Genomic DNA, 25,594 nt, shown 5'->3' on the forward strand with positions numbered 1-25,594 from the left:
CATTAATCCAATAGTTCTGTTGTTCAACCATCTCCCTATGTCTGGGATAAACGCACCGGTAGTTGTCCAGCAAGAACAGCAAAACCAGGGCTCTGGGGATAAAGTGCTGTGGTGACAGGTACATCTTCTGAGAAGGCTTTTCCCCTGGAACCATGTTGCTTCCAGGAAGCTGCAGGTGGGGACGCAGCAGGCTTTTCACTGTGAAACCAACCGGCATGGCCTTGGCGTGTCTGTCAGCAGACGGCTCAGGGAGCAGCCAGCCGTAATGCTCTCCTCTCTCCTGCCCCCCAGATAAGACTGTGAAGCTATGGAAGGTCAGCGAGCGGGACAAGAGACCGGAGGGATACAATCTCAAGGATGAGGATGGCCGGCTCCGAGACCCCTCCATGATCACCATGCTACGGGTGAGTGCGGGGAGACCAAGGCTGTCAAGGAGCTTTTCTTTTCAGGGTCTTGGATAAAAATTGCTGCTGGTGTCACCTGTGTGCCACAGTACTGGTAGCGCCATCCTGATGTGGTAGGTCAATGTCAGAGGGCAGGGAGGTGCTCCTTGTTTTGGAGGCTGGTGCTTTGGCTGGTGTGTGGGTATGGGAGTGGAGGAGGGAGCTGCCGCTGGAGCAGTGCCCGGGCTATGCCAGCGCTGGGCAGGCGTGCTGTGAAATGCTGCGTTTCATCTCATGTCAGGTACCCCAGTGTCCCAGCGCTGCTGCTGCACTGCCCTGCCCTGCATGCCTGTCCTGGCGAGGAGGCAGTTAACTAGCTCTCCCTTCTTAGTGCCTTTGCAAGCGCAACTTCTGCTTCGGGAGCATAAGTACTTTCTCTAAATGAGTTTTCCTCCCAGCCTGAGGAGATTAAAACCGGCCTCTTGAATCAAATGTAAACACCTAAGGCTACATTTTCCATTTAGTGCAAGGGGGATGGATGCACAGACCCCATTAAAGCAGCCGCCCCTGCGCCCCAGGAGTGCGTCTGTTGCTGCAGGGAAGCCTGGCAAGGGGAGGCACATGGGCACAGCAGCGCCCGTCTGCTGGGCATCGCTTTGCCTCCCTGGGAGCTGCCTGCACCTGGCCAGCAGCACGGGCAAATTTGCTCTTCCCCAAGTGCTGCCCTGGGATAGCTGTTTATGAACTTCAATTTGCATATAAAGAGCCAGCTCCGGCCCGAGGCGGTGCACGCCCTGTTAATTCAATCAGAGCTCACCCCGCACCCCCGAGGAGCTCCGGCAGCTCCGGTAGTGGGTACAGGCAGCGGGTACAGGCAGTGCTGGAGACCCCGAGCATGTGGGCTCCAGCAGTGAGCAGGGTGCCCCTCTGCAAATGGAGAGAAGCCATGCTCCCCCCTGCTTGATATTAGAGCAGAAACAGACAATAACTCCTTTAACCTGTAGGCCGAGAAATGCCAAGTATGCAGTCAGTTTGTCATTACATTAATCAGACCAGACCAGCTTGTAATTTATTAGCGTCCTGTCAGAATTTGCATTTTGAGTACTTCGGGGTTTTATGTTTATGTATATGAAATTGTTGCTATGATTACCCTTGGCTCACTTTTATGGGTTCCAATTCCATTGCAGATGAAGCCATTGAGAACCCCAAACAGGTAGTTAATTCTCGCCTCCAGACTGAGTTGCTTCTTGGTGGCTGGCAGGCATTTTTCTTTACTGAACAAGAAAACATTTTATTTCATGTATATATGTATCTGCTGTCATGTTTCAGGCAGCGTTTCCAGCCTAATATGCTGTTACCTAGACAGCCTGTTGGAGGAGTTTGCTTGGGATCTGGATGTTGGAGCTGGGGTTATCTATCCTCTGCAGGGCTGGGAGGCAGGTTTTAAAAAGACAGCAGTGCTCAGGGGTATACTGTAGTTAGTGCTTCCTTCTCTGGCTAAACACACTGGAAAAGCCCTGGGCTTACTGAGGAAACGCAGGTCACAGTTTTGCCTAGATCTGCTAGGCAAAATCTAGGTGCCCGTGACAAGCTCTGCTGCAGGAGGCTGTCAGTGTCAGTCCCGTGCCTGGTGGCCTCCTGAGCACCCCAGCACACTGCTGGAAACCTTGCAAAACAGCAAATGCAAGGTCAGCATTCTCAAAGGAGCAATTTTTGAATATTGATTTATTTTTATTGCTAGTGTATTCTTTAAGAACATTGAATTTCTGGGGGAGGTGAAGCAACTCAAGAGTCCAGGATAAATGTGATGCGTATTTCTTTTCTTTTCCAACACAAACTGTATTAAAACTGCCAAAGCATCAATGTAAGCTTTTAAGCAAAGCATTTCCTTATGGGAACACTGAGTTTTGACATTTTGAAATGGAACTTTTTAACCTTTGGAAAATGCATTTTTGTCTTTGAGGTTGACCTGGCTATCAGCTCTGTAGGTGTCACAAGATCCATCTCGCCTGCGGTGGCTGCCAGCCGGCCAGCCCTGCGCTGGCAGGCATGGGGAACGTGGGGGGATGTGTGCCACAGCCCCGTCTGCCCAGACATGCTGGTGGGTTCCCCCTTGCCCGGGCAAGTGGTGGCCACGAGGAGCACGGCGGGTGGCCCTGGCCATGTGGCACTGTCCTCTCCTGCGCGCGGTGCCAGCTCTGCTGCCCTCCCCGCAGCACTGCTCACGTTGGCTTTGCAGTGCTGTGTGTGCCCGGGGGCTTAACGCTATCGCTATCGCTATCGTTTAGCTGCTCCTCCTCCTTCTCTTACCTGGGGTACAGACACTCGGGTGGGAAGAACAGGCAGCCCGTGTGTGTTTGCTTGTGGGGGGGTACAGGGTGGATGCAGGAGTGCTGAGCTGGTGGGTCGGGCTCCCACCCCCGACCTGCCTCTGTGCTCCTTGTCTGCTCCCGCTGCACCGGCGGGAAGCGACTGTTGATCGATTGGAGCCCGCAATGAGGGTAATGACGCCTCGGCAGGGTGCACGGGTGAAGTGGTTATGAAAATAAATAAATAATTGTTGTGCTTATCTTTGCTATTGATTGTTGGTGTGAGCTGATTGCATTTGACCACATCCTGGTGCTAGAATTGGCAACCACAGGGCTGAAGCAGAGCTGAAAATCAGCATGGGTGTTCTTGCAAGCACTCGACCCGAAGTTGTGCCATCCAGCCCATCCATCACTGCTAGTGCCCAGCGGGGCGCCCCAAGGAGTGCAGGGATGCAGAGATGCTGCCAGCATGGCCGGTGCTGGGTCCAGCCCTGGGCAGTGCAGTGCCGGGAATTTCCCGAGGACGTGGGCCAGCCCCACAGCATACAGGGGCCATGTTTGGGGTGGGGGCAGCCAGCCCATCCCACCAGGCACCCACCTGCCCCATCCCTGCTCACCCCAGGAGCACCCCTGCACTGCTGGGGTGGATGGAGGTGGCAGCGGTCGCTGGAGTTTGTCAGGGAAGGAGGGAATTGTGATTTTTTTTTTCCCTGTAGAAAGTCATACTGAAATATCAGAGAACTGGATGGTATTTATTGGAGTCCGCTGTCTGCCTCGAAAGTTTCAGCCTTCGTTTTACTTTCAGTCCATTTATTCCTGGTAGCAGCTTGATGCTGTATGGCTGGAGGAGTTTGCTACTTGGGTGTCTTCCCTTGCACTATGAGATAAGGTGCTGTGATTTCCCACTCTGCAGCGAGCAGCCTGGCGGGAACATACGGCTCCTGCTTCATGGCAACAGGAAGAGGTAAAACATGATGTAAGTGCTCAGTATTATGGTTATGAGTATCTGCCTATGCAACGCCTGCTGTCCCTGAGGACGGAAGATTGAGGGCTCTTCCACCAGCACCAGTTTGATCTAATGTTTTGATGATTTTACTTAGACAGATATTTACATAGCTGTAACCATTTTGCTGCAGCTTCGTGTATCTTTGATGTTTAATTGTCCTGTGATGCTTGCGCTTTGGAGTAAAGCCGCATCCATCCACAGTTTAATTTTCAACCACAGACAAGCGAAAAATGGTTTTAAAACCAGCTTGCTGCAATCATCTCTTACCCATTTGTCGTAATGGTTTAAATGTACTTGATAAGCATTGTTCTCTGAGGAGTTTCTAACCCACATAGTGCAAAAGGAATATTTAACTCTGCTCAGACTGTAAAGTAAGGCTTTTGCTGTCATTAAAAGAGCTCTGCTTATTTGGATAGCCTCCAGTCTAATAGCTACAGCCCTTCAGCCTCATTTAACAGCCTCCACAAGCTCTTGAGTGCCACTCGATGTACAGCCGTACCTACGCCGTGGGATGTGTGCAGGAAATAATTAACACAAATAATATCCAGGGCTTAAATCTTTTTAAATAGAGAATGTGTTTGCTTTGATCCCTCACAGCGCAAGTCAGACTGCAGTGAAACACTGGTGTGTGTCCTGCCACCAGTCCCATCCCTCCCACAGGAGGAAGATGCTGCAGGCATCTGGGTGCTGTGTGTAGCAAGATGCTGTCTGTGCCTCTGATGAGCAAAACTGGGGGAACCAGCCGGGAGAGACAGCTCCTGGGCCTCCCTTTCCTATAGAGATGGTCTGATCTTTACATTGCTTGTTTAATGAGAAGCAGCAGCATGCTGTGCTGCCAGCGCTGCCTTGGAACGTAAGGCCTGAGCTCCAAGTGCCACAGGGACGGCCTTCTGCCTCCCCGATGTGCCGGGTGGAGGCTGCTGCTGAAGGATGTTCTTGTAACAGGCCACTGTGTGTTCTCAAGCCAGGCTGGGATTTCTTACTCCACCAAGTCCCCTGCTCCTGAGCTACATCCGCAGCAGGGAGAGCAGCTGGGGCTGGCGGGGGCTCTGGTCGGGGGCTCTCGGGAGGGGATGCTGCTGCCTGCCCTCCTCTGTCCCAGGGAAACCCAGGGGAGCTCAGATACCATCTGGGAACAACTTTCCCTGCTCCAGGCAGCTGATCTCTGCCCGAGCACTTTAAAATGTTGGTAAGTAAGGAAACACCCTGTAAACTCACTGGTGTGACCCTAATGAGCCCAGGGACCAATTGCTCTGGGCAGCAGGGTTTTGTCTCACGCAGGTTATTAAGGACTCGTAGATTGCCATGGTACGGAGGGTATTTTTTTGTGGTCTCCACTGGACACCTCCCTGGGTGAGGAAGCACCCTCCCAGGCCAAGTGCGACGTGGGTGCAATGAGCAGGTGCATTGATGTGCCCTGTTCTTGGTGTTTGTAGCTGTCACAAAGCTTGCTCTGATTAAGAGCTACCACTTCACTCTCTCAATTCCAGCAAAATCCATCATAAATTCTGTTTTATATCTCCCATTTTGCCAAAGCAGTCAGGTTTCTTGGCCTGTGGGCACAGTTTCCTGGGGAGGCTGTGCTGTGTTCCCGCTGCATCCAGTGCACCCGACAGGCAGCCCCAGAGCAGGGCTGTGTGATGGGAGAGGGAAGGGGATGGGGGATGCTTCGGAGGACTGCCGTGCTGCTGCATTTCTGCCCCAGCAAAGAGATTTGTCTGTCTTTTCCTTGTATACATTCTCCAAAGCATTATCATGTAAATGACAAGGTAATGTGAAACATTTGGCTTTTTTTGGCTATAAAACGCATATGGCAGAACTAATCAATTTCAAATGATCGTCATCAAACCATTGCCACAGAAATGGAAAAAAAAAAGGATTTTCCCGTTTTCATTAGTTGCTTACATTGCTCTAAAGCAGCTCAATGTGTAACGTTTGCATGCCCGGCTGCCCTTTGGTAGCCTGGCCCCTCTGCCCGAGCAGGGCACCAGTGGGCTCACCGCCATGCAGTGCCATCTCTGGGAAGCAGCTGTGCTGGTCTGGGACGTGCTGGGGACCTGTGGTGTGTACTCCCTTGGAGGTGCTTGATTTTTGTCACTCTTGAAGCAATGCCCTGCGTGAAGAAGGAAGGGCTTGGCTCGGTCTCCCGGTGAGGCACGGCCAGTCTGCAGGGCTCCGGCTCTGAAGTCACTGTGCAGGTAACGGTGGTTCTCCCAGGGACGGGCAGTGCCAGCACCTCGTGCCACGGCTGCGGGGCACGGGGGGCCTGGCTGGGCGTGGGGACGGGGCGCTCGTGGCACGGCCGTGGCAGGTCTGCGGAGCGGGATCTTCCCTCTGGCAAAGCCAGCGGCAGCAGCCAACCCGGCAGCGTGCACTGCCTGCACGTCTGCCTGCTGCATTCTGCAGGTACTTGAAAAGAAATGAAGGAGCCTGTTTTGCCGCTGCTTTTCTTGTTTTTTTTGTTTTTCCCAGGTCATGAGTTGAATTCTTTCTTTTCTGGTGAAAACTCATTATTCATCCTTTTGATATTTGTAAACTCGCCTTGAAATGCCAGTGACCAGAATTGACCTTTCAGATATTTTTTTTTCATTTCTTTTTCCACAGCAATTACACTGCTGGTATCTGTGTCTAGACATACTGTAAAAACAATGTGCCGAGCAGAATTACCAAATGGGTTTGGATTGCTTTGAATGTGTGTTTGGTAACATGGCTATGTTTCTACACACTCCTCCCAGGAAAAGTAGGAAAATTGTAAGCTGCCTGCTGGGATTTTGCTGACACTGGGTCTTTTTCAGCGGGAGAAAGAAGTTAAAAAATACGTTTTCAAACAATCACAACTTTAAGGAAATGCAATTCAAACAAGATTGGCATGCAGAGTTCAGGATTTTTAACTTCAGATAGGAAAAATGTACTGCTTGTTCTTTAAGGTTTCTGCAAACTTATTTCAGAATTTAGGTGCTGATAGTGAAAGTAATCCTGGAGTGTAATAACTGAACTAGGACAAAATCTCAGTTACAAACAAAAAAAAATCCTATCATGCTATAAAAATATACAAAGAACGGGAAATCTGGGAAGGTTTGGGCTCTCTGTGGAACAACACTTGCAGTCAATTCTCAGCCTTGCACTAAAAACCCTTCATGAACTGGCCCTGTTTTTTGCAGGGTGTGTATTTGTGTTGATGGCTCGAACAGTTGGGCCCTAGGGACTAAGTTCAGGCTTCGAACTCTGCACCTCGGTGCTGGTGGAGCTGAGCCCAGCAGATGCTCCCGTGACTCGGCCCCCGTTGTGGCTGGGACCTGCTGCCCACAAATGGCTCTCATCCTTCTGCTGGGACATGCAAGTGGGGTCAGAGGGATGATAGCCCCACTTCTGTCCTCCCACAGGGCTGGGGGCTCTGGGAGGGGGCATGGCGCAGGCGGTGCAGGGACCTGCTGCCTGCTCCTGCGGCCCCACGGCCCCTGCCCGTCCCCACGCATGCAGCCAGCTACATGCCACACCTTCTCCCCCTCCAGCTCCGACTCCTGCAGCTGCAGGCATGCACTGAGTGCCTGCTGGTACCGATGCCGGCGCCCTGCGGTGTGCCAGCAGCCTCCTCCATGACGGAGCAGTCATTGAGAAGCTAGACGCGGCTCCGGCTGGCAGGTCTGCTGGGCAGCACACGCTCCCGCTCCGGTGCCACAGCGCTGGCTGCACCATCCTCCCTGCAGACCTGGTGTCCATGGTCTTCCCCCTCCTCCTGGCCCCCCAGCTGGGACCCAGACCCTGTTGGGGCAGCCTGCACCTTTTGGACCTGCGCACGTGAAGGTGGATCTTCAGTTGGCAGCAAGTTTATGCCTGCATTTGACTGTATGAAAAAAGGCTCAAACAGGCGGCAGAAGAAACTGCGTTAGTGTGATGCTTAGCAAGGAGGGACGCGTCTAGGGAAAAGAGATGAAACCAGAAGCTCTATCAGCTACATGGACTGGTAATGAGATAGCAGGTTTATCCTCCCATGGGAAGGTACCTTCCACACTTCACAGGGAAGGTCCAATAAGACGACATCCTGAAAAGCATGAAATTGTCAGTCTGCCATGAAAATAGTGTTTGAAGCACATTTCATCTGCAAAATATTAATCTGCAGGCAGCATTGGCCAGTTACAGAATATGCCTTTTGTAGGTAAGTAATAAACATCGGGGAGCACATTCAGAGGAGCTCAGCTGCTGGAGCAGGTGCAGAACCTTGCCGGATTTATCCCTGAGCAGCTAGCTCTGCTCTCTGATTTGCCAGGAGCTGGATTACATTTTCCTTCTTGCAAACCCAAGGCTAGGGTTAATCTGGGCTTTGGCTGTGACTTAATCCCACTCGGCCAAATCCTGCCAGCTTGCCGGGGCTGCGCGAGGCTGCAGAGCAAACTGCGCGCCAGGCAGCACTTGTGTGGAGCTGGGGCAGGTGGGCTGGTGGGAGCGGGACTACGCCTGGGCATCCGCACTGGTCTGGCACCACCGCCGCTCATCTCGTGCCAGCAAGGGCAGGTTGTCCTGCAGTAAATGCAGAAGGAGAGAGGAAAGGTCTGCCCCGTCTGCTGGTTTACAGCATCACCGGTGAGACGTGAGCGGTGCCGTACGCGCCGAGCGGGCCGCAGTGGGAGTTGCTCTGCAGTCGGCATTACAGCCGCTGCGCTGCCGGGCTGACCTGCTGCCGGTCCCGCTGCATGTAGCAGGTAATTGAAGAGCTTCAACTGCAGTTAGTGCTGAGGCTTGGTAACCCCTGACGAGGCAGGGACTGGATAGCCATCTAAATGGATTATTTATTGATTTTTTTTTTAACTGCTACTACTCTGGGTCAGATTTGGATCTCGGTGTAAGTAAGTCCAGTGTGGCTCCATTGTGCCAAGAGGATTTCCATGGAGGTAACTGAGAGCAGACCCTCCTTCTCCATTACACAGAAACGGGTGTGTGGTCCCAACACTGACGAGTCTGCGGTTGCCCTCGGTCCCGTCTGCCTGTGGCCGGGAGCGCTGTGCAGGGGCGAGTGCAGGACCCGCACTGGGGCGATGCTGGGGTGCTGCAGCAGCTTTCTGGGCCAGAGGCGGTATTACTGTCTTGCTTGTCTGTGCTGGGCTTTCTGTTCATGAGCCAGCCCTGTCATATTCACACCCTTTAGGAATTTTTGGCCTCCAGCATGTCCCATGAGAAGGTTTCCCAGCAGTGCTTTCACCTCGCGTGTAGGTGGTTGAGTCCCATCTTGGTGCGGGGCTGTGCTGGGGGTTTCATGTCACTGGTCTGACCCCCAGTAACGGGCGGCTCAAACCCGGCACACGTTGGACTTGTGCTAGTGAGAGGTTATGTGACCATGCCATCCTGGGAGCTGAGGCCTTAATCGTCTTCCCATGTATATTGACTTGTGTTTTGAAAATGCAACATGCCATATAGCACCTCTGGGCAGAGGATGAGGTTTTCCCGAGAAACACCGAATCTCTGCATCTCTTCAGGCCACGTCCATCACAGCGGCATAAACGACAAGGAGAAGCTCTGCCACGCGAAGCTTTTCTCCCCGGGAGCAGGGAGCATTTGGTGACAGTTGACATGACAGACAATGAAAGGGGGAAACCTGATGGGAACAGGGGGCAAAGTAGTGAAGCGGCAGCAATTACTGCCATCGCATTACCTGTGCCGTGGTCCTTCACTCAGCGGCTGGAGGTGGCAGAAGGACACGCACCAGCAGCAGTGGGAAGGGGCCAGAGCACGCCGGCTCCCTCCACCCTCAACCACCGAGAAAATGAATTTTACAGCTCAAGGGAGGATTAGTGCCTCATTAACTCAGGAAAGGGGAAGCCTTCACCAGACAAGGAGAGAGGAATCGAGTGTCATGTGCGCTTTGAATGAGTGGGACCAGCTTTTTTGCGGGGGTGCCTGCTAAAGGCAGAAAGAAAAATTAAGACATATTTTGTTTTAAATTAAAAATGACTGGCATTCCCCCCACTTCCTGAAAACAGAAAGTAATTTAATTTATTAGTGGTTTATTTTATTTGACAGCCTTTCTATGTACTTGATGCGGTTTGTTACACTGAATTACCCTTTAATAATGGGTATATATAATACCAGAGCCTGCCCTGCAGGTTGGCTCTGTAATTGAAGAAGGGATGCACTGAGGAGGTCTCTGTGCTGTAGAGGATTGCCATGGCAATGCTGGTGGGAGCCGAGTGGTTTAGGCAGACACTGGCTTGGACTCTGCATGCTTCAAAAAAAAAAAAAAGACAAAGTTTCAGTTGCTGTCGCATTGCCCCATTTGTTGGGCGCTTTCTCTTCACCGTCACTGACCATTGCTGTCCTGAGCCGCTCCCTGCCTGCCCAGCTGGGCTCTGGATGGCGTGGCTGTGGCACCCAGAGCAGTCTGCGGGGTCTTCCCTGAGACCACCCTTTCTTTTCCTTTATTGTACGTTAAGCAGAAATGTAATGCGGGTGTCTGTCAGCTGCTGGAATGGGTCCCTGGGGCGCTGGGAGTTACATTGCTGGAGACCAGGCAGGGCACTAGGAAAGATGCAGCCAAGAACAGTCCCGTGGTGGCGAGCGGGATGAGGGAGATGGACGGCTCTTCTCTGCCTGTGGTTTGCGTGTTGGCGAGGGCGCGCGTCGGTGCCGGCACCGGGGTCGAGCCGTCGGCACGGACTCGTGTCGGCCTCCCCCGTGGTGGTGGTGTTCCCAGCCGGCTTCAGGGCAGACTTCAGCGGAGCAGAGACTAAGCCCAGGCGAGGGCCCAGCCTGCGCTGGGCAGCTGCTCCCCTTGGCCGTCCTGAGACGGGGTTTGCCATCTGCTGCAAGATTTCTGCTGTCGTGGGACAAGATTCCCAAGCCGGTGTGTGCTTCCAGCGCATTCCTGGCTGCTCCTGCCTCAAAACATCAGTGTTTTCAGGTTTAAATACTTACTGTTGATACCCTTAAGCAAAAGCTCGCAGCACATGGTGAGAAGGGACATGGACACTTGCTGTTTTCCATAGTCCAGTGCAGATTCTTGCCACTGTAGCAGATAAAAAATCCTGCCTTAACCAAATACTCACAGATGACCAGGTCTGTTCCTCTTGTGGGGTTTTACCTGGTGACGGACCAAGTTCCAGAGATAAAAAACTCCTCAGAATTTGGCTCTGAAGTAACGTCTGGAGAATTTTCTTAGCTGAAGAGTTTATATCTTAGCTCTGTGGTTGTGAGTAGCTGCCATATGAGAATTGGGTAAGGAATTGTGCTGGGGCACTGGAAGTTGCAGATGGCCACGCTGCTCTGGCTCAGACCCGGACTGCCCTGGTTGCTGCGCACTGCAATGCGTGCTGCTGAGCTCCTGCCGGGGACGGGGACTGGCCTGGGGTTTGACCGCGAGGTGCCGTCGGGCCGCACAGCATCATCTCGCTGAGTGAAGTCCTCTGCCAAAGTCTTTGCTGTACTTATTTTTGTGCCCAGGGAGGCCTGGTGTAACCATTGAACCCTTTCCCTTTGCACAACCGTTGTGTTTCTGACAGTCTGAATGACAACTCGGTTCCTGTAATCCCTGAGCAAAATGCGAGCCTCCATCCCCAGATGGCTGAGCAGAGTCCTTCAGCGGCAAACGATGCATCATTGACTATGTCAGACTGAATTAGCAGGCAGGCTCGTCACATTAAGCTCAGGCTCTGAGCTGGCAGTCCCTGTGCTCTAGTGTCACTCGAGCTGGCTGTCACACTCCTGTCCCCACCTCTGCAGCCATGGGAAATCTCTTTGGGCAGCACACAGATAATACACACAGTAATGAAGTAGCTTGAGGGAATAGCTTGCTGGCAAACGGGAGCACAGACTGACACCTTTCTAGTGTATTAAGTTGCCTTAAGAGCGTTATGCTTGAAGTTATTACACTGCTCCTTGCATACACTGTTCTTACTGCATCTCTCCATCCCCTGATGTTTACATGAGTTTTGCTTATTAATCTAAAGGCAAAAATGCGTGTAGCTCTGTTTCTAGTCCCTCCATCTGTCCCTTCCCTGTGCGTTCCCTTTCCTGTCTCTTTTCATCTCTTTTACCTCCTTCACTTCACTGTGAAGCAAATGCAAGAAAGTTAAAAGAAAAATCTGTGCTGACCTGGCTCTCTCAAGAAATATATTTCTGTCAGAAATACTCCAGGAATTTCAGACTCCAGTTAACAGTGACAAAACAAGGCAGAAGTGGGTTTTATTTTTTTTTCAAAGAAGGAACGGCTGCTGCAGCAGAGATCCAAGCCTGGTTTACTGGGCTCTCGCTCCCTTGCTGCAATCTAACCGTACTGGTGCCTCTTTCAAAAGTAAAAGGCTTTTGTGTCTGCTTGTCCTTCTGTTCATACACTTAGAAAGGCGTTAGGTTTCCTTGGTGAGAGCGTGGAGAGTGGGACGGAGCACTGCCAGCCGGAGCTGCGCGGGTGCCCACTGTGTCTGTGGGGACACCCCCCCCCCCAGTGCTGGATGCTGGCATGGGTCGGGTGGGACAGCCAGACCCTGCCCCTGGGTGATGACGCTCTGCTTCCCATCCCACAGGTACCCGTGCTCCGGCCCATGGACCTGATGGTGGAGGCCACCCCCCGGAGGGTGTTTGCCAACGCACATACCTACCACATCAACTCCATCTCCGTCAACAGTGACTACGAGACCTACATGTCAGCAGACGACCTGAGGATAAACCTGTGGAACTTTGAAATCACAAATCAAAGTTTTAGTATCCTTTGGCGCACGCCGCCCTGCGGCCCCTGGGATGGTCCCAGCCCAGCCAAGAGCAGGAATAAGGGAGGTGCCTCATCTGGCAAGTGGGATGTAAGAGCCCTGGGACCCCAGACGTGCAAATGTCAGTGGGAGAATGAAAAAGCTGGACAGGGAGACAAGTCCACGGCAGAGGGGGGACCTGCGAGGTCAGGCTCCGCGGGACGCAGCAGAGCCATGCCTGTGTCTGCTGTGTTGGTGACCGAGCAGATAGTGCAGCATCTTGCCCGGCCCCCGTCCCCGCACCCTGATCACAGTTCCTCAGTACAGGAGCTTCACCCTCTGGCAAAGGCTCGCAGGGGCTCAGGAGCACAAAATAGTGCTGTCTGCCATGCATCCAACTACAGAACTTCTGAAATCCCCAGTCCCCAGGTGTCATTACCAAGGTGCTTCCCTCTCATCTCTGCCTGTGCTGCCGGGCTGAGCCGTGCCGCCGGCGGGACACCGGGATGTCTCTGGCGGGCACATTCGGCCATCACACCCAAGCCGCTCCCTCTGCGGCGCAGGGCTCAGCTGGCATCGTCGCGACTGCTGCCTCCCAGTGTGGGTGACACGTTTTTGAATTTTGCCTGCAGCGTCTGCGTGGGGCAGGCGGGGGGGTTGGGGTCCGCGGGTGATGGAGAAGACAGATGCCTTGGGGATGACGGAGAGAGGAAATATTAATCGTGCAGTCTCCATTATACCCTGCAGCAGGGTGACAGGCTGCCAGTCACAGTTGTACAAATGAGGTCGTGCCAGTCACCCTTGTAACAGCCACATCAGAAATAATAACAACGGGGCAGTAATCATCGGTGATATTTATATAGTGTTTCCTACTGCGAAATCCCCAGGGCATGTGGCAAATTTAGGTAGCTGGAGAGGATTTCAGCAGTCACAGGCATGTGGCTGGTGGGAGCTCGAAGTGGGTATGGTTGAGCAGAGCTTCAATGTGTGTTGCGTTTCAGGAAGAAGGTAAGGAGTACTAAGTTTGGATAAAACCTCAGGGAGTTTAGATGGCCCAAGGGAGTTTGGCTAAGGTGCAAGTGCAGCACCCAAAATGCTTGCTAAGAATTGATGGAGAAACATCACCACCAGAGAGATGTCCCATTCCACCAGCCACCCCTGGGCTGTGGTAGTTTTCTGTTGGTTGTCATGCTCTGGCTTTTGTTTCCCCCCATATTGTTTTCAGTGCGGTTACTCACCGTGCCCTGATGCTGCAGTAAAAGACGTTTACTCTGGCCCAGGACAAATGGGCAGAGTCAGGTCTCGTGCCACGCTCCAGGCTGCGGCACCTGAGCTGCGGTCCCTGGCTGAACAGAAAACGTGACGGACGTTAGCTTTCCTCTGCACTAGCACTGGCTGGTCCTGGCTCAGCACTGCGGTTCTGCCCCAGGACGGTGCTGCTCTCCTGGGAACACCTGGTTTGCACAGGGCGAGGGGAGGCCCAGGTGCCCAGAGACATCAGCAGGAGGGGCAGCGAGAGGAGACCCCACGGGAGGAGCGGGGTCTGGGCCAGACTGCGTGGGGCTCCTTGACTTGCCCTGCCAGACATTGTGGACATCAAGCCAGCCAACATGGAGGAGCTGACGGAGGTGATCACGGCCGCTGAGTTCCACCCGCACCACTGCAACACCTTTGTCTACAGCAGCAGCAAAGGCACCATCCGGCTGTGCGACATGCGCACCTCTGCCCTCTGCGACCGCCACGCCAAGTGTGAGTACAGCCCCTGCCAGTGGGACAGCCGGGAGGGGGTCCCCTTTGGGTTAAAAGAGCCCAAAAAAGGGGGTGAGGAGACTGACCTGGGCTCAGGTCTGCCCTCCCACCTTGCCCCATCCTCCCTCTGGGTGTGCTGGGCTATGGTCCTGTCTGCCCCTGGGCATTCCCATGGCCACCTGCCCTCTGTCCTGCCTGTCCCCAAAAGGAGCAGCTTTCCCTGAGTCCCAGCCCCGTGCCCTTTGGGGGAGCATGTTAAAAACCACACGGTGATGTTTTGGCAGCAGTGGATCCGAGGGCTCACTGGAATGTCGGTGCACAGCGACTATGGAGCTGCCAATGCTCCAAGATAGGGAGTGCTGTGTTTCTTCAAGCTGTTTGTTCTGTTGTCAACTGTGGTTGATGCTGCAGTGGTCAGGATGTGCAGAAAAGCCCCCTCAAAATTTGGAGTAAGCTGGGCAGCTAGGGAGCTTGTCGTTGGTCCTCCCCAGGCTGAAGCGATGAGTGAGCTGCTGCTGAGGCAGCCAGCTAAGCTTGCTTTCTGCTCAGCCTATACGTGGCAGGAGGTCATTACTGGAAATATTCGCCCTATCAGCAACTGCTCAGTAAAATACCAGCACAAACACCTACAGCATTTATGGGTGGGCTGGTGAATACCTGTTGCTGTTCTTTGTGGCCTAGCAGTGCCTGGAAGGCAGCTCCGTGCTGAGCGCAGTGTTGTAACTAAGACACAAAGATGGTACAGACCTAAAGGAGTTCGGTATCTCCCTTAAAGACAGTGAAGTATGGCAGAAACAAGGGCTGCTGTGCTGTGTGACTGGACAGCTGAACCCCTGTGTCTCCTGTTCTTGTTAGAGTTTTCTTCAGAAAATGGCCAATACCTTGTGGGAAGTTAAATCTACATCCAGAGAGCACTTGGGTGTGTTTCAGATTTAGGTTTCCTAGAGGTGATAGGGAATTACATGCCAGCTATTGCTTCTGGGCTTTTGAGCTGCGGTTGCAGTCTGATACCTGTTTTTAAAGTGGAGTAAAGTGGGTGGAGAGGAAAGCTTACATTGCTGACTGGAGATTTGGAAAGATTGAATGGCAGTTTTCCCAAATTCTGAGCAAAACACACCTTTCTATTCTTGCATTTCCCAACTGTGTCTCGCCATCCTACAGTGACGGCTCCCAGCTGAGAATCAGAATACAATTAAGGAGCAAACAAAATTCATTTTCCTGACACTTCAGCAGCAGAACTGCCCCCCACCCAAGCCCCGGCATTTCCCTTTGTTTGGGTACTGCTGCGTCTCTCCAGCCCTTGGCGAGCACACCGGCCAGCGGTGAATCCCGGCTTGGTTTGACCTCTCCCGTGACATTTCCTTATTGATTTCCCTCCATCCCTCAGAAGCATCAGCCTCAGTCAATTGCAGTCAGCAGATGTGTGAGTCGAAATTGAGACGGTTCATCAAAGTTCAAAATGAAAAGCAACATTGGCTTTTGGAGGCGAATCCTCCAACGGAGACATTTAATAACTGTCAATATTTAATAAAAATGCAGAAGATAGCACTGCACATCCCAGTCATGTTTATTTAGATAGATGCAGTTTGCTGCTCGGGGCCAGCTTTTACTTATGTGCTTCTCTTATTAAATTTTGTTTGCCCATTTTATTTGAGGCTGTTGCGATCTGTGACATTGTGTGTGTTACCTCCAGCTGTGTAGCTGGCCTAAGAGAGAACATCAGCTGCTATATAGAAATGCCTGCTCCGCAGGGATGTGAAGATGCATGTGCTACAACACTAAGAGGGGCAGTGGTCCTGCGAGGGGCACACCATGCGCAAAGAAGTCGCATGCGTTGTCCGAAGCACCACAGGAGATCAGGATTCCTGCAGCAGCTGGCAACACCAGCAAAAGTAATCCTGTTTGAAAAGCATATGGGAAAGGGAGGAAAAACCCTGTTGGGGGTTACTACAGTTATTTCCCCGTAGCAAAAGGCATTGGGCTTTCCACTTTTTTTTTTAAGGAGCCACTTGTGATTGTACCTACCAAACTCCTGAAACAAAAGGCTCAAAGTACAGCCTGTTTCCCAAAGGGGGACCTTTGCCGCCTTGTCTTTTCACTGCTGACTGCCTTACAGCAACACTACCAAGCATTTATTCTTTGCTGAAAAAAGTTTCAGCTTTGGTTAGAAATAAGAAGCACACAAAGCAGCTTTGATAAGGTAACCGACAGCGTAAAGGTTTTACCCTCCAATATTGCAGTATTTCTAAAACAGACCTTGTATTTGGGCAGGCACTGCTGCCTTTTGGGGGAGCCCCAGTGAGGAAGACCCAGCCAGACTCTGCATCGCTGCGGCTTTCCAAGCACATGGTGGAAAGGCTGCCGGTCTCCCTGAGGAGCAGGATCACCCCGTGGGCCGTGCAGCCCTTCTTGGCCATCTCGGGGTTTTGTTTGGTCTGTGTCCTCATGGGGATGGGCTGCTGGGGAAGGAGGGCTGGCAGGGGGAGCCAGCGCGGGGAGGGCAGCTCCTGCTCAGTGTCAAGGGAAAATAGATTTGTTGTGTAACAGAGAATTAGTGCTCAGAAATCCTTTCCGTAAGCTCAGCAGCCCAGATCTGCTTCTGTGGCAGGAGCAAAGCCACACAAAAGCCTTCAGCCGGGAAGCAAAAATAGCTCTCCCAAGCCCCTGCCCTGCCCAGCTGCGCGCGTTGGTTCTCAGACCCGCTCCACTCCGCTGTTGGGGACTGGGGGGCACTGCCTGTGTGCTGTGACCCCAGTCCTGGCAGAGCCCTGCTGCTCCCAGCGCCAGGACCGGAGAGAGTCCAGGCATCCCATGGAGGAGCGGGCGGCTGTGGTCGTGCTGCCTGGAGGCTGTGGGGACGGTGCTGGCAGGGTCTGGGGACAGCAGGGTCCAGCCGCTCCGCAGACGGCAGCCTTGGGGCTGCCAGGGCCCGAGTTGGTGCTCAGAGCACGCTGCCAAAAGCACTTTGTTAATCTGTACCTCATCTGTGAGGAAGAGGAACACGTTTTGTTGCCTCACTACAGATAGGAAGAATGAGGCAGAAAAGCGAATCACTCAAGTTCATGGGGAAAATTGGCACCGGACTAGTAATTTCTGCTCCTTAGCCCATGGTTGCAAGGCTCCTGCACCTCTGGGCTGAAAGCAGGTTGCAGAGTTGATTTTTTCCAATATAAAGCAAAGCTCAGTTCTCTGCTTGTGCTAGCTTAGCTTTTTTCCTCAGTGATGATAGTGATTAATTTTGTGCTTAGGTGAACTATCAGTGGAGTTTTGACTTTTTATTTGAAGCAAGAGAAGAAGCAGACGGCTAATGTATTTGCCTATGCAAGCAGGGCTCCACTGTGCTTCCAGGTTTCCACTGGGGCCCTGTTTATTACCAGATTAACTGGAGCCTCGGCTGAAATCCAGAGGGGTCAGATGCCTTGCCTGGGGCTTACACGCTAAGTGACTCCATCACTTTTAGTGCACAGGGCAGACGGGCCACCTTGCACACGTGAGTGATATGCAGCCCCCGGGCCAGAGTCCCCCTCGCTCCCTGACCCGCAGGTGCTGCCCGAGGGTGGGCACCGTGCGGGGTGTGCGAGGGACCCCGCGGCACAGGCAGCAGCACGCAGGAGGCAGCGCAGGCGAGCCAGAGCCCAGCAGAGATGGCGATGCGGCTTTGCCCATGCCGGTGCTCTGTCAGAGGAGATCTGTCTCATACGGGTTAATACGGACCCGTGCTGAAACACAGCCACCAGTTAAACCCATAGCATGCTTGCTGGTGGCCAGTCCTGGTAACACCCCAAAAGCTCAGCAGGGAGTAACTACCGTGTAGGACTCGCCTGCTCAAGCAGAGCTTGGATTGATTGATCCAAAGTCCTTTTATCTGGCAGGTCACTTAATGCAGCTGGTCATCTGGTGCAACCTGAAACTCAGGATGCACAGAAGAGGGGGAGAGGAGGAGGAGGAGGAGAAGAGAGAGGGGAGCTGGGCTTTGCTAGCTCTGTCTTTCCAGAGAGGAGAGTACAGGGGGAAAATAGCCACATCTGGACTAAACTAACTTCTCCGACCTAGGCGTGTGGGTCTGGGGAGATGCTCCCAGTGCTGCTGTTGTCTGCAGAGTGCTGTGGCTGAGCAGAGGGTTTTCCCGCAGCAGCTGCCTGCCCTGACTTGAGATGCTCAACGTCCCGCCAGGTGATGGTCTGGCCTTGCCAGTAGGTGACCCTGCCGCTTGGCTAGCCGCTGTTCTCTAAACACCTGGAGAGGCTTGGCCTCTTCCCCTGGAAATCACCGTTGCCAGCTCGGAGGAGAGGCTCTGAGCCATGTATCCTGGGCTGCTGCACACCATTGGGACAGACAGGGTTGAAACTAAAGAGTGCCAACTCTGCAAAGCCAAACCAGGCTCCAGCAAAACACATCTATTCCAGTGTTCCTGCTAACATCATGTTCTTTTTACCTATTTTTTCAGCTAAGCCTTTTATAGAGGAAAAAGGTTATAGAAGTAGAGCACGGAGATCTGATTCCCTGTTAGAAAACTCACTTCTTTGTGTAGACAAAGCCAGCACTGGGAATCTGCGGGGTGAGCTGAGCTCTCATTGTCCCAAGTTTTGGCTGGAGCAGAGTTGAGCTGGTAGTGTCACCCACAGAAACTAATCATCTCCTTCCTCCAACCCCTCGCAGGAGTTAAGGGTGTCCTGATGCACAGAATAATAGGCCTGGCAAGACCTCAAGCTATGAATTAACTAGTCGGTTGTGCAAAATCTCCAGGGGAGTGAAGAACAAGCCTCTTGTGCCACCCTGAGCTCATTTAGCAAAGCAGGAAACTTCTTTGCCTTTGCAACACTCTCCTGTCTTCATCTGAAATCAAAACTTCCACCTGCTGAATCATTTGCTTCTAACAGGGTGAGTGTTGGGGCTGAGCTGAGAGGTGACACTGAGCCCAGAGAGGGACCTGAGTGACAGCCACGGCCCCAGCCTGGGCTTGGTGATGGTGCAGTGCAGCTTTGCTGTGCTTTCATTTTCCAGTCTACATTGCTAATTGTCATGATTAGAGTTTAAATGAGGAGCAAGAAAAGACAGAACTTGAATTGGTGTTAAATTTATTGATGAGTGGTTGAATTTATTGATGAGTAAAAAAAAGCAATTTGCTTTGAAGCTGCCCCTACAGAGGATCCCTCTGGCCGAGGGGTGCTCCAGTGCAGGGCGAGTGCGGAGGCTGCAGCTTGGGAAGATCACCTCCAGAAGTGTCGTTTGAACGATTGCTCTCTGCATTGGTTGGTCTGGTTTTTGCTTTCCAGTATCAAAGCCCTAGTATGGCCAGCAAGGTGACCAGTGCAGGGAAAATGCAGTTAACTCCTGCCAGACTTCACCTCTTAGCTGCTCTGAATTTTAAGTCATCGACGGCTCCTCTGCACTGGACGGCATACGGGACTGGATCCTGCACTGGACTCTGTTGTGCACGGCTGGATCCTGCACTAGACTCGGTGCAGGGCTGGATCCTGCCTTCTCGCCCTGTGCACAAGTTCCTCGGCACAGAGGAGGTGCTGCACGGGACCCCCTTGCTCTCCCGCTGGGCTGGGGCTGATGCTTCAACCCTGCCCCAGTCCTTTCCTGGGCATTGCTGCAGCCTGCGCTCCTCGGTGCCAGCTCCCCCACAGGCACGAGGGGACGGATGAGCCCTCGCTCCACTGCTGCTCAGGCAGGACCCGGAGGACGGGGAATTGCCGGAGGAGGGAGCAGCAGGGTGCTGGTGGGGAGCAGATGTGATGCCGTGCCAGGGGAACGTTCCCAGGGGGATGCGGTACCTGGCGTCAGAGAGCTGTTCCTGCCCCTCTTCCTACCGCAGTCATCTCACCCTTGCTGACTTGTCTCGGTGCTGCCTCAGCTCTTGGGTTCATTCTCTGAGGCCTTTCCTGTTTGATAGTTGATCTGTAATTTAGCATTTTCTACTTCTATGGTATCAGCAACAATTTCCTCTTGCCCCTGTACTATAAACTGAACACCTCCAGCCTTGACATAAGCTCACATACATGCATCCGTGACGGAAATGATGCAGCCATTAAAACAAGCCTCATGAAGCCAGCCAACCTGGTGTGAGCAAACCTGTGATGATTACAGCGAAGACAAGTCGTGGCATTCAGATGCTCTCCACAGACTGCCTCAGATCTTTATTTTCTCTTGTCGCTGTCACTTTTCTTATTTAAAAAACCTGATGTGTCATCAGATTTCCTGGTGGTGATTAAAGGACCCAGAGGTGGGTCCTGCTGTGGGCAATGCCATTTCTGATTTGTAGAGAGATCATTTATCCTGGCACTTCAGGCATTTTTTCCGCCGTACTCAGGAGTTCAGGCGCTGGTACCACAGGGCTCAGCGAGGGGATGATAAACCTGAGCAAACACCGTGCTTGGTGCGGCACTGTGCAGGGCACGCTGCCTCTGGGACGTGGAGCGGCCAGGCCGGCTGCTGGCACATTCCGTGTTCTGGTCACCGGTGGGTCGGAGCCAACAGCCGCTGCGGTGGAGGGTTTGTAGCAGAGCCTCAGCACTGGGGACAAGGGTCGGACAAATGCAGCTGGCGACTGGATTTTTCTCCAGTAAAGGAGTGGAGCAATGCGAGCTTCTCCATGTTACCCAGCAGTATCCTTTAATGCTGCACTGGAGAGCTGTCTGTAGAAGTGGGAAGAGGAGGCTGGACAGATGTCCCTGCATCGGCAGCATCTCTCTCGATGCATCTCTGTTTTTTAAAGCCATACTTGCCCAGCTGATGTTACTTTGAAATCAAATTTGTAAATACATTTGATTTGGAACTTCATCGGTCTCCCTCAAACTGTTCAAACTGTGATTTATTCAAAGACTGATCAGATTAAAACTGTAGGTTGCAGTGGCTATAAAATATTTACATTGACGTTCAGTTACACTGCACATTGATTTTTGGAGAGCAGAAGTGACGTGCAAGGCTCTAAATCTTCTGGGCTTCTGTGGTGCTGTTGCTTATTGCACGCTTTAAAAACAAAGGAGCTTCAGTTGTGCCAGGTCCTTAAAATACAGGCATTTGTCCGGTCTGGACCCAACCCAGAAGTGGGGAGCATTCACCCAGCCTGCTGTGGGGACGCAGGTGCCTCTGCTCGGCGCAGCGGGGCAGGTGGCCCTGGGGCCGGAGAGCATTTGGGTGTTGGCGGTGGCTGCCCCAGGACACTGGCTTGGTGCTGCCTGTAGGTCTCCACAGCCAAACTGGAGCCTCCTTTGCCGTGCAGCAGTGTGGCTGCGGGGATGCCCACTCTCCTCCCAGGAGCATCCTGCAGTGCTGGGGCAGCCTGCCCATCAGCTGATGCCGGGGCTTGTCTCTTCCTCTTCTGCAGTTTTTGAAGAGCCCGAAGACCCAAGTAACCGGTCGTTTTTTTCCGAGATCATCTCCTCAATCTCCGATGTCAAATTCAGCCACAGTGGGAGGTATATCATGACCCGGGACTATCTCACTGTCAAGGTGTGGGACCTGAACATGGAGAACCGGCCCATCGAGACCTACCAGGTGAGTGTGGCACGGCCGGGCACCTGCAGCAGTTGGGCACCCACAGTGCTCCTGCCCAAGCTGTGCTCCCAGGCCGGTGGCAGGGGGGATGGGTACAAACCTGATGGATGGGAGCGTCGTGCCATTAAATCACAGAAAGCAAACGAAGAACTGTTAAATGTGGGCTCGAGTGGCCTGGTGAATTGTAACCCCTATCCCCAGGTTGGGTGTCGGTGAGGAGGGGAAGCTCAGGTGCCGGCAGCCAGCGTGAGAGGCAAGCGTCAGGGCAGACCAGCAGTCCTTGCCACCCTCTGCCAGGGGACGTGCCCTGGTGCTGGCCGGTGCTGCCCGAGCCACACGTGGAGCGGTGCTGGTGCTGGTGCTTACAGTGAAAAGGTGGCCGTGGGCAAGGGCATGCAATAACGGGCCGTGCCAACACTGCCTGGCCTGGCTGTGAAGAGCACGGGGCTGGGCTGGGTCCTTCAGCCACCGGCAAGCACTGGGCTGGCGTTTGCCGGCCACTGGGCTGTGCCAGTTGGTGTTGTGGCCTCATGCCCCATCCCTCCCTGCCGGCAGGTTCACGACTACCTGCGGAGCAAGCTCTGCTCGCTCTACGAGAACGACTGCATCTTCGACAAGTTCGAGTGCGTCTGGAACGGGTCTGACAGGTGAGCAGTTCGGCAGCGCGGCTCCACCCCAGCACCCAGCCCTGCGGGTGCTGAGTTTGGCCCAGAGGGTGCACGCTTTGGGATGGCCCGGTGAGTCCCATGTCCCCCCTGTGGTCCCTTCCCCGGCCTTTGGCTGGGTGCCGGGTCTGGAGAGTTTCCTGTGGGTACAACAGGGATCACCTGAACCCACAGCCCCATACCCAAGCGCTGCTGAGGGTGTCTGATGGGGTCCCGTCTCTCCCCTGGACGGGTTTGGTTCCTTTCTCCATTTCACCCACACCTGGAGGAGGGTGGTGATGCGTTTGGCTCCTGATTGCCCAAATCTGGGGCTCCTGATTGCCCAAATCTGGGGATGACAACTACCCACGCATCAAGCACACTGAACCAGGTGGCAGAAAGCATGCAAAGACCAGTTGATGTGGCAGGATTGCCACATTTCTTCCTCTGAACCATCAGAGCAAGTTAATGAGGCACAACTGGGCCTGAAGCCGAAATTCCAAATCTAATCATGCTTCTGGATATTCAGTCTGCCTCTAGTCACAAGGCAGTTTGCCCCTAAAAAGGTGTGAAAAATCATTCAGTTCAGGTCAGCTAAATAGTCACCATAAAGACTGATCTCTGTACGCATTGTTATCCTGAAAGGAATTGCCTCTCCCATGCACGTTCCCTGGGTTAAGGAGAAGGACACAGCGACATGGCTTCACTGGCAGAGCCTGAGCCTTTTTGTGCAGGACGGGGCACGAGCTGCCTGGCATCTTGGTTGTGCCCCCACGTCCTGTGGGGCCCGTGCTGGGCAGGTCTGGGGTATCACAGCTGGGTGGGTGGCAGGGGCCGGGGCCACGCACGGTGACCTGTCCTTCCCTCCTCGCAGCGTCATCATGACCGGCTCCTACAACAACTTCTTCCGCATGTTCGACCGCAACACCAAGCGCGACGTGACGCTGGAGGCCTCGCGGGAGAACAGCAAACCCCGCGCCATCCTCAAGCCCCGCAAGGTCTGCGTGGGCGGCAAGCGGAGGAAAGACGAAATTAGCGTGGACAGTCTGGACTTTAGCAAAAAGATCCTGCATACAGCTTGGCACCCCTCCGAGAATATCATTGCTGTGGCAGCAACAAATAACCTGTATATATTCCAGGACAAGGTTAACTAGGAGGACAAGTTGTTCTTTAGGAATCTCATGTACTGAATACTAGTAAACACAAGATTTCAAATGTTTCTTTTCTTTCTTTCTTTTTTTTTTTCCTTTTCCTTCCTATTCCTTTGTTCAGTTATGCTCTGCAGATAGCGGTTGTGCAGAGGCGAGCACTCCTGCACCCCCCGGCACCTGGGGCAGTGGGGGGCACAGCCAGCAGACACGAGATTTCTCTTTATTTACGTGTTGAGAGCTAAGACGTAACGTGGGGCAGCTGGGGAGGTGTTAGGTTTTTGCTATCCCGGTGTCCCCAGGCGGCACTGGGGTGGCTGTAGCTGTCTGCCGATGGATGAGCGTGGCGATGCAGCAGTGTGGGCTGTCAGCAGTCGGCTGGGGAGGAGATGGGGAGGGTGGCATGTGGTGTGTGCGGGGGCACATGCTGTGTGCCCTTCGGGGGCTCTAGTTACAGCAGTCCTGCTCTGATTGCTTTAAACTTGATCCTAGAAATATTCCACCTGTTACGTTGCAAGATCAGAATGTTGTCCCCTCTGCCATTTTTCACCTTTGTCTTTTTATTATTATTATGTGTTTTTACCAACAGAGACAGCAAAACCAAATGGAAAATGGAAAAGTTCAGATTTGCAATGGACAAGCTTATAGGGGGGGATCTGCTGCACACCGAGACGTGTCTGCTGTAGCCAGGCTCCTACCTTCCCCCCCCCCACCCCACAGAAACTCTCCTGAGGATTTGGCTTTGTAGATACTGTGGTGCCTTTTTTGGTATATGAAATACCTTTGTAAATGATGCTTCCAAACTGCATTGATTGCAAACCAAATTGAACCTGGGCTTTTCTTCTGCATTTCTTGTCTTTTGCTTTGGTCATTTTTACTTGTTTTGTTTGTTGTAAGCTCTTGCATGTTGTGACTGTCTCTCTCTCTCTCTCTGTCTCTCTCTCTCTTTCTCTTTCTCTCTTTATTTATTTATTTATTTGATTTTTTTTAAAGATAAAGTATAAGTTGCTAATTTATGACCTTCTAAAAAAGAATCCAACCATATATTGCTGTTATCACCTGACTGCTTCAGAGAGAGGCTGTCATCCTACATTATAATAATAATAATAAAAACAATAACTCTTCCTCTTTGCATGGCAAGGCTGCCCCTTTCTACTCTAAAGATTGTTCAGGGCCCTCTTTTACCTGAGCAACTGTTCCATGAAAAAAAAAAAGAGCTACTTAATTTTCAGTCAATCTGAAAACTGCTCCTGCAACGAAAAGCAAATGAACAAATAGTCAATTAAAAAATTGAACACTGTCACTTTAGAAGTGGCTCTGTAAGGGTGGCCCTGCTGTGCATCCCTTCCTCTGGGGCAGCGGGCATCCTACCAGCGCCTGCATCCTTGCAGGGATGTTTACACGACTCTCTAAGGGCAAAGTGCTCTCTTGGGACAGCCTCTCTGCGAGGCACCATGAGGATTCCCAGCGTGTCCCGCGATGGCCTCCCAGCTCCTACACCCGACAAGGGAGACGAACTGCTGATTACTAAAGAAGCACAGGGACCGTGCGGAAAACCAGGAGCTGTGCAGCGGTGGGGACCCCGGCTGGGCCCCAGGCCAGGGGAGGCTGCCGCCCCAGCCCCTGGGACGGATCCTTGGGGTGCTGACCTGCTGGGACGCCCCATCCCCGCCTCGCATGCCTGCGCAGGGCAGCAGCGGGGAGAGCTTGCTGCCTTCAGAGGAGTGAACACAAGGGAAAAAACAAAGTGCACTGGCTTATAAATTTATTACAAGTGATGGCTTTCAGGAGTAACTTTTTTTTTTTAAAATGAAATGGTAAAAAAAAAAATAGCAAGAGTAAATGAACCATTTTTTAAAAAAAAAAAAAAATGTTCTTTTTTGGTTCCTGTAAAGAAAGCCTGCACTCTGGTATCAGAAGTAAAATTGTCCCAAATGTGTCTTTGTGTGGAGTCGCTGCTTGTGCCTCTCACATGGTGAGTGACCCAGATGGTGTCTGAAGAAGGTCCCTGGTCAGAGGTTGGCTGCCAGGTCTGTGCTGATGCAGGATGGCTGAGGGGGTCCCCGAGACCCCAGGGATTCTGCATCCCTGCTGAGGCTAGAGGACATCAGGGCAGTGGATAATTTGGAGACCAGTGAGTGGGAATACAGCCTCCCCATCCAGCTGGACACACCGTG

General features: G+C 52.8%; 1 protein-coding gene across 4 annotated transcripts in view; it reads left to right on the top strand.

Annotated features, from left to right (window-relative positions):
* Window positions 1-25,356, top strand: part of PPP2R2B (protein phosphatase 2 regulatory subunit Bbeta) — a 120,437-nt gene extending 95,081 nt beyond the window's left edge. For all 4 annotated transcript variants that reach the window (XM_052816391.1, XM_052816388.1, XM_052816389.1 and 1 more), the window contains 6 exons: window positions 292-404; window positions 12,209-12,386; window positions 13,955-14,119; window positions 21,456-21,625; window positions 22,181-22,272; window positions 23,144-25,356. In XM_052816391.1, the coding sequence (XP_052672351.1) occupies window positions 292-404; window positions 12,209-12,386; window positions 13,955-14,119; window positions 21,456-21,625; window positions 22,181-22,272; window positions 23,144-23,423 (998 nt within the window). In that variant the 3' untranslated portion in view covers window positions 23,424-25,356. The remainder of the gene's footprint in view (window positions 1-291; window positions 405-12,208; window positions 12,387-13,954; window positions 14,120-21,455; window positions 21,626-22,180; window positions 22,273-23,143) is intronic.
* The last annotated feature ends 238 nt before the right edge of the window (window positions 25,357-25,594 follow it).

Source organism: Harpia harpyja, chromosome 20, assembly GCF_026419915.1.
Source record: "Harpia harpyja isolate bHarHar1 chromosome 20, bHarHar1 primary haplotype, whole genome shotgun sequence".
NCBI lineage: Eukaryota > Metazoa > Chordata > Aves > Accipitriformes > Accipitridae > Harpia > Harpia harpyja.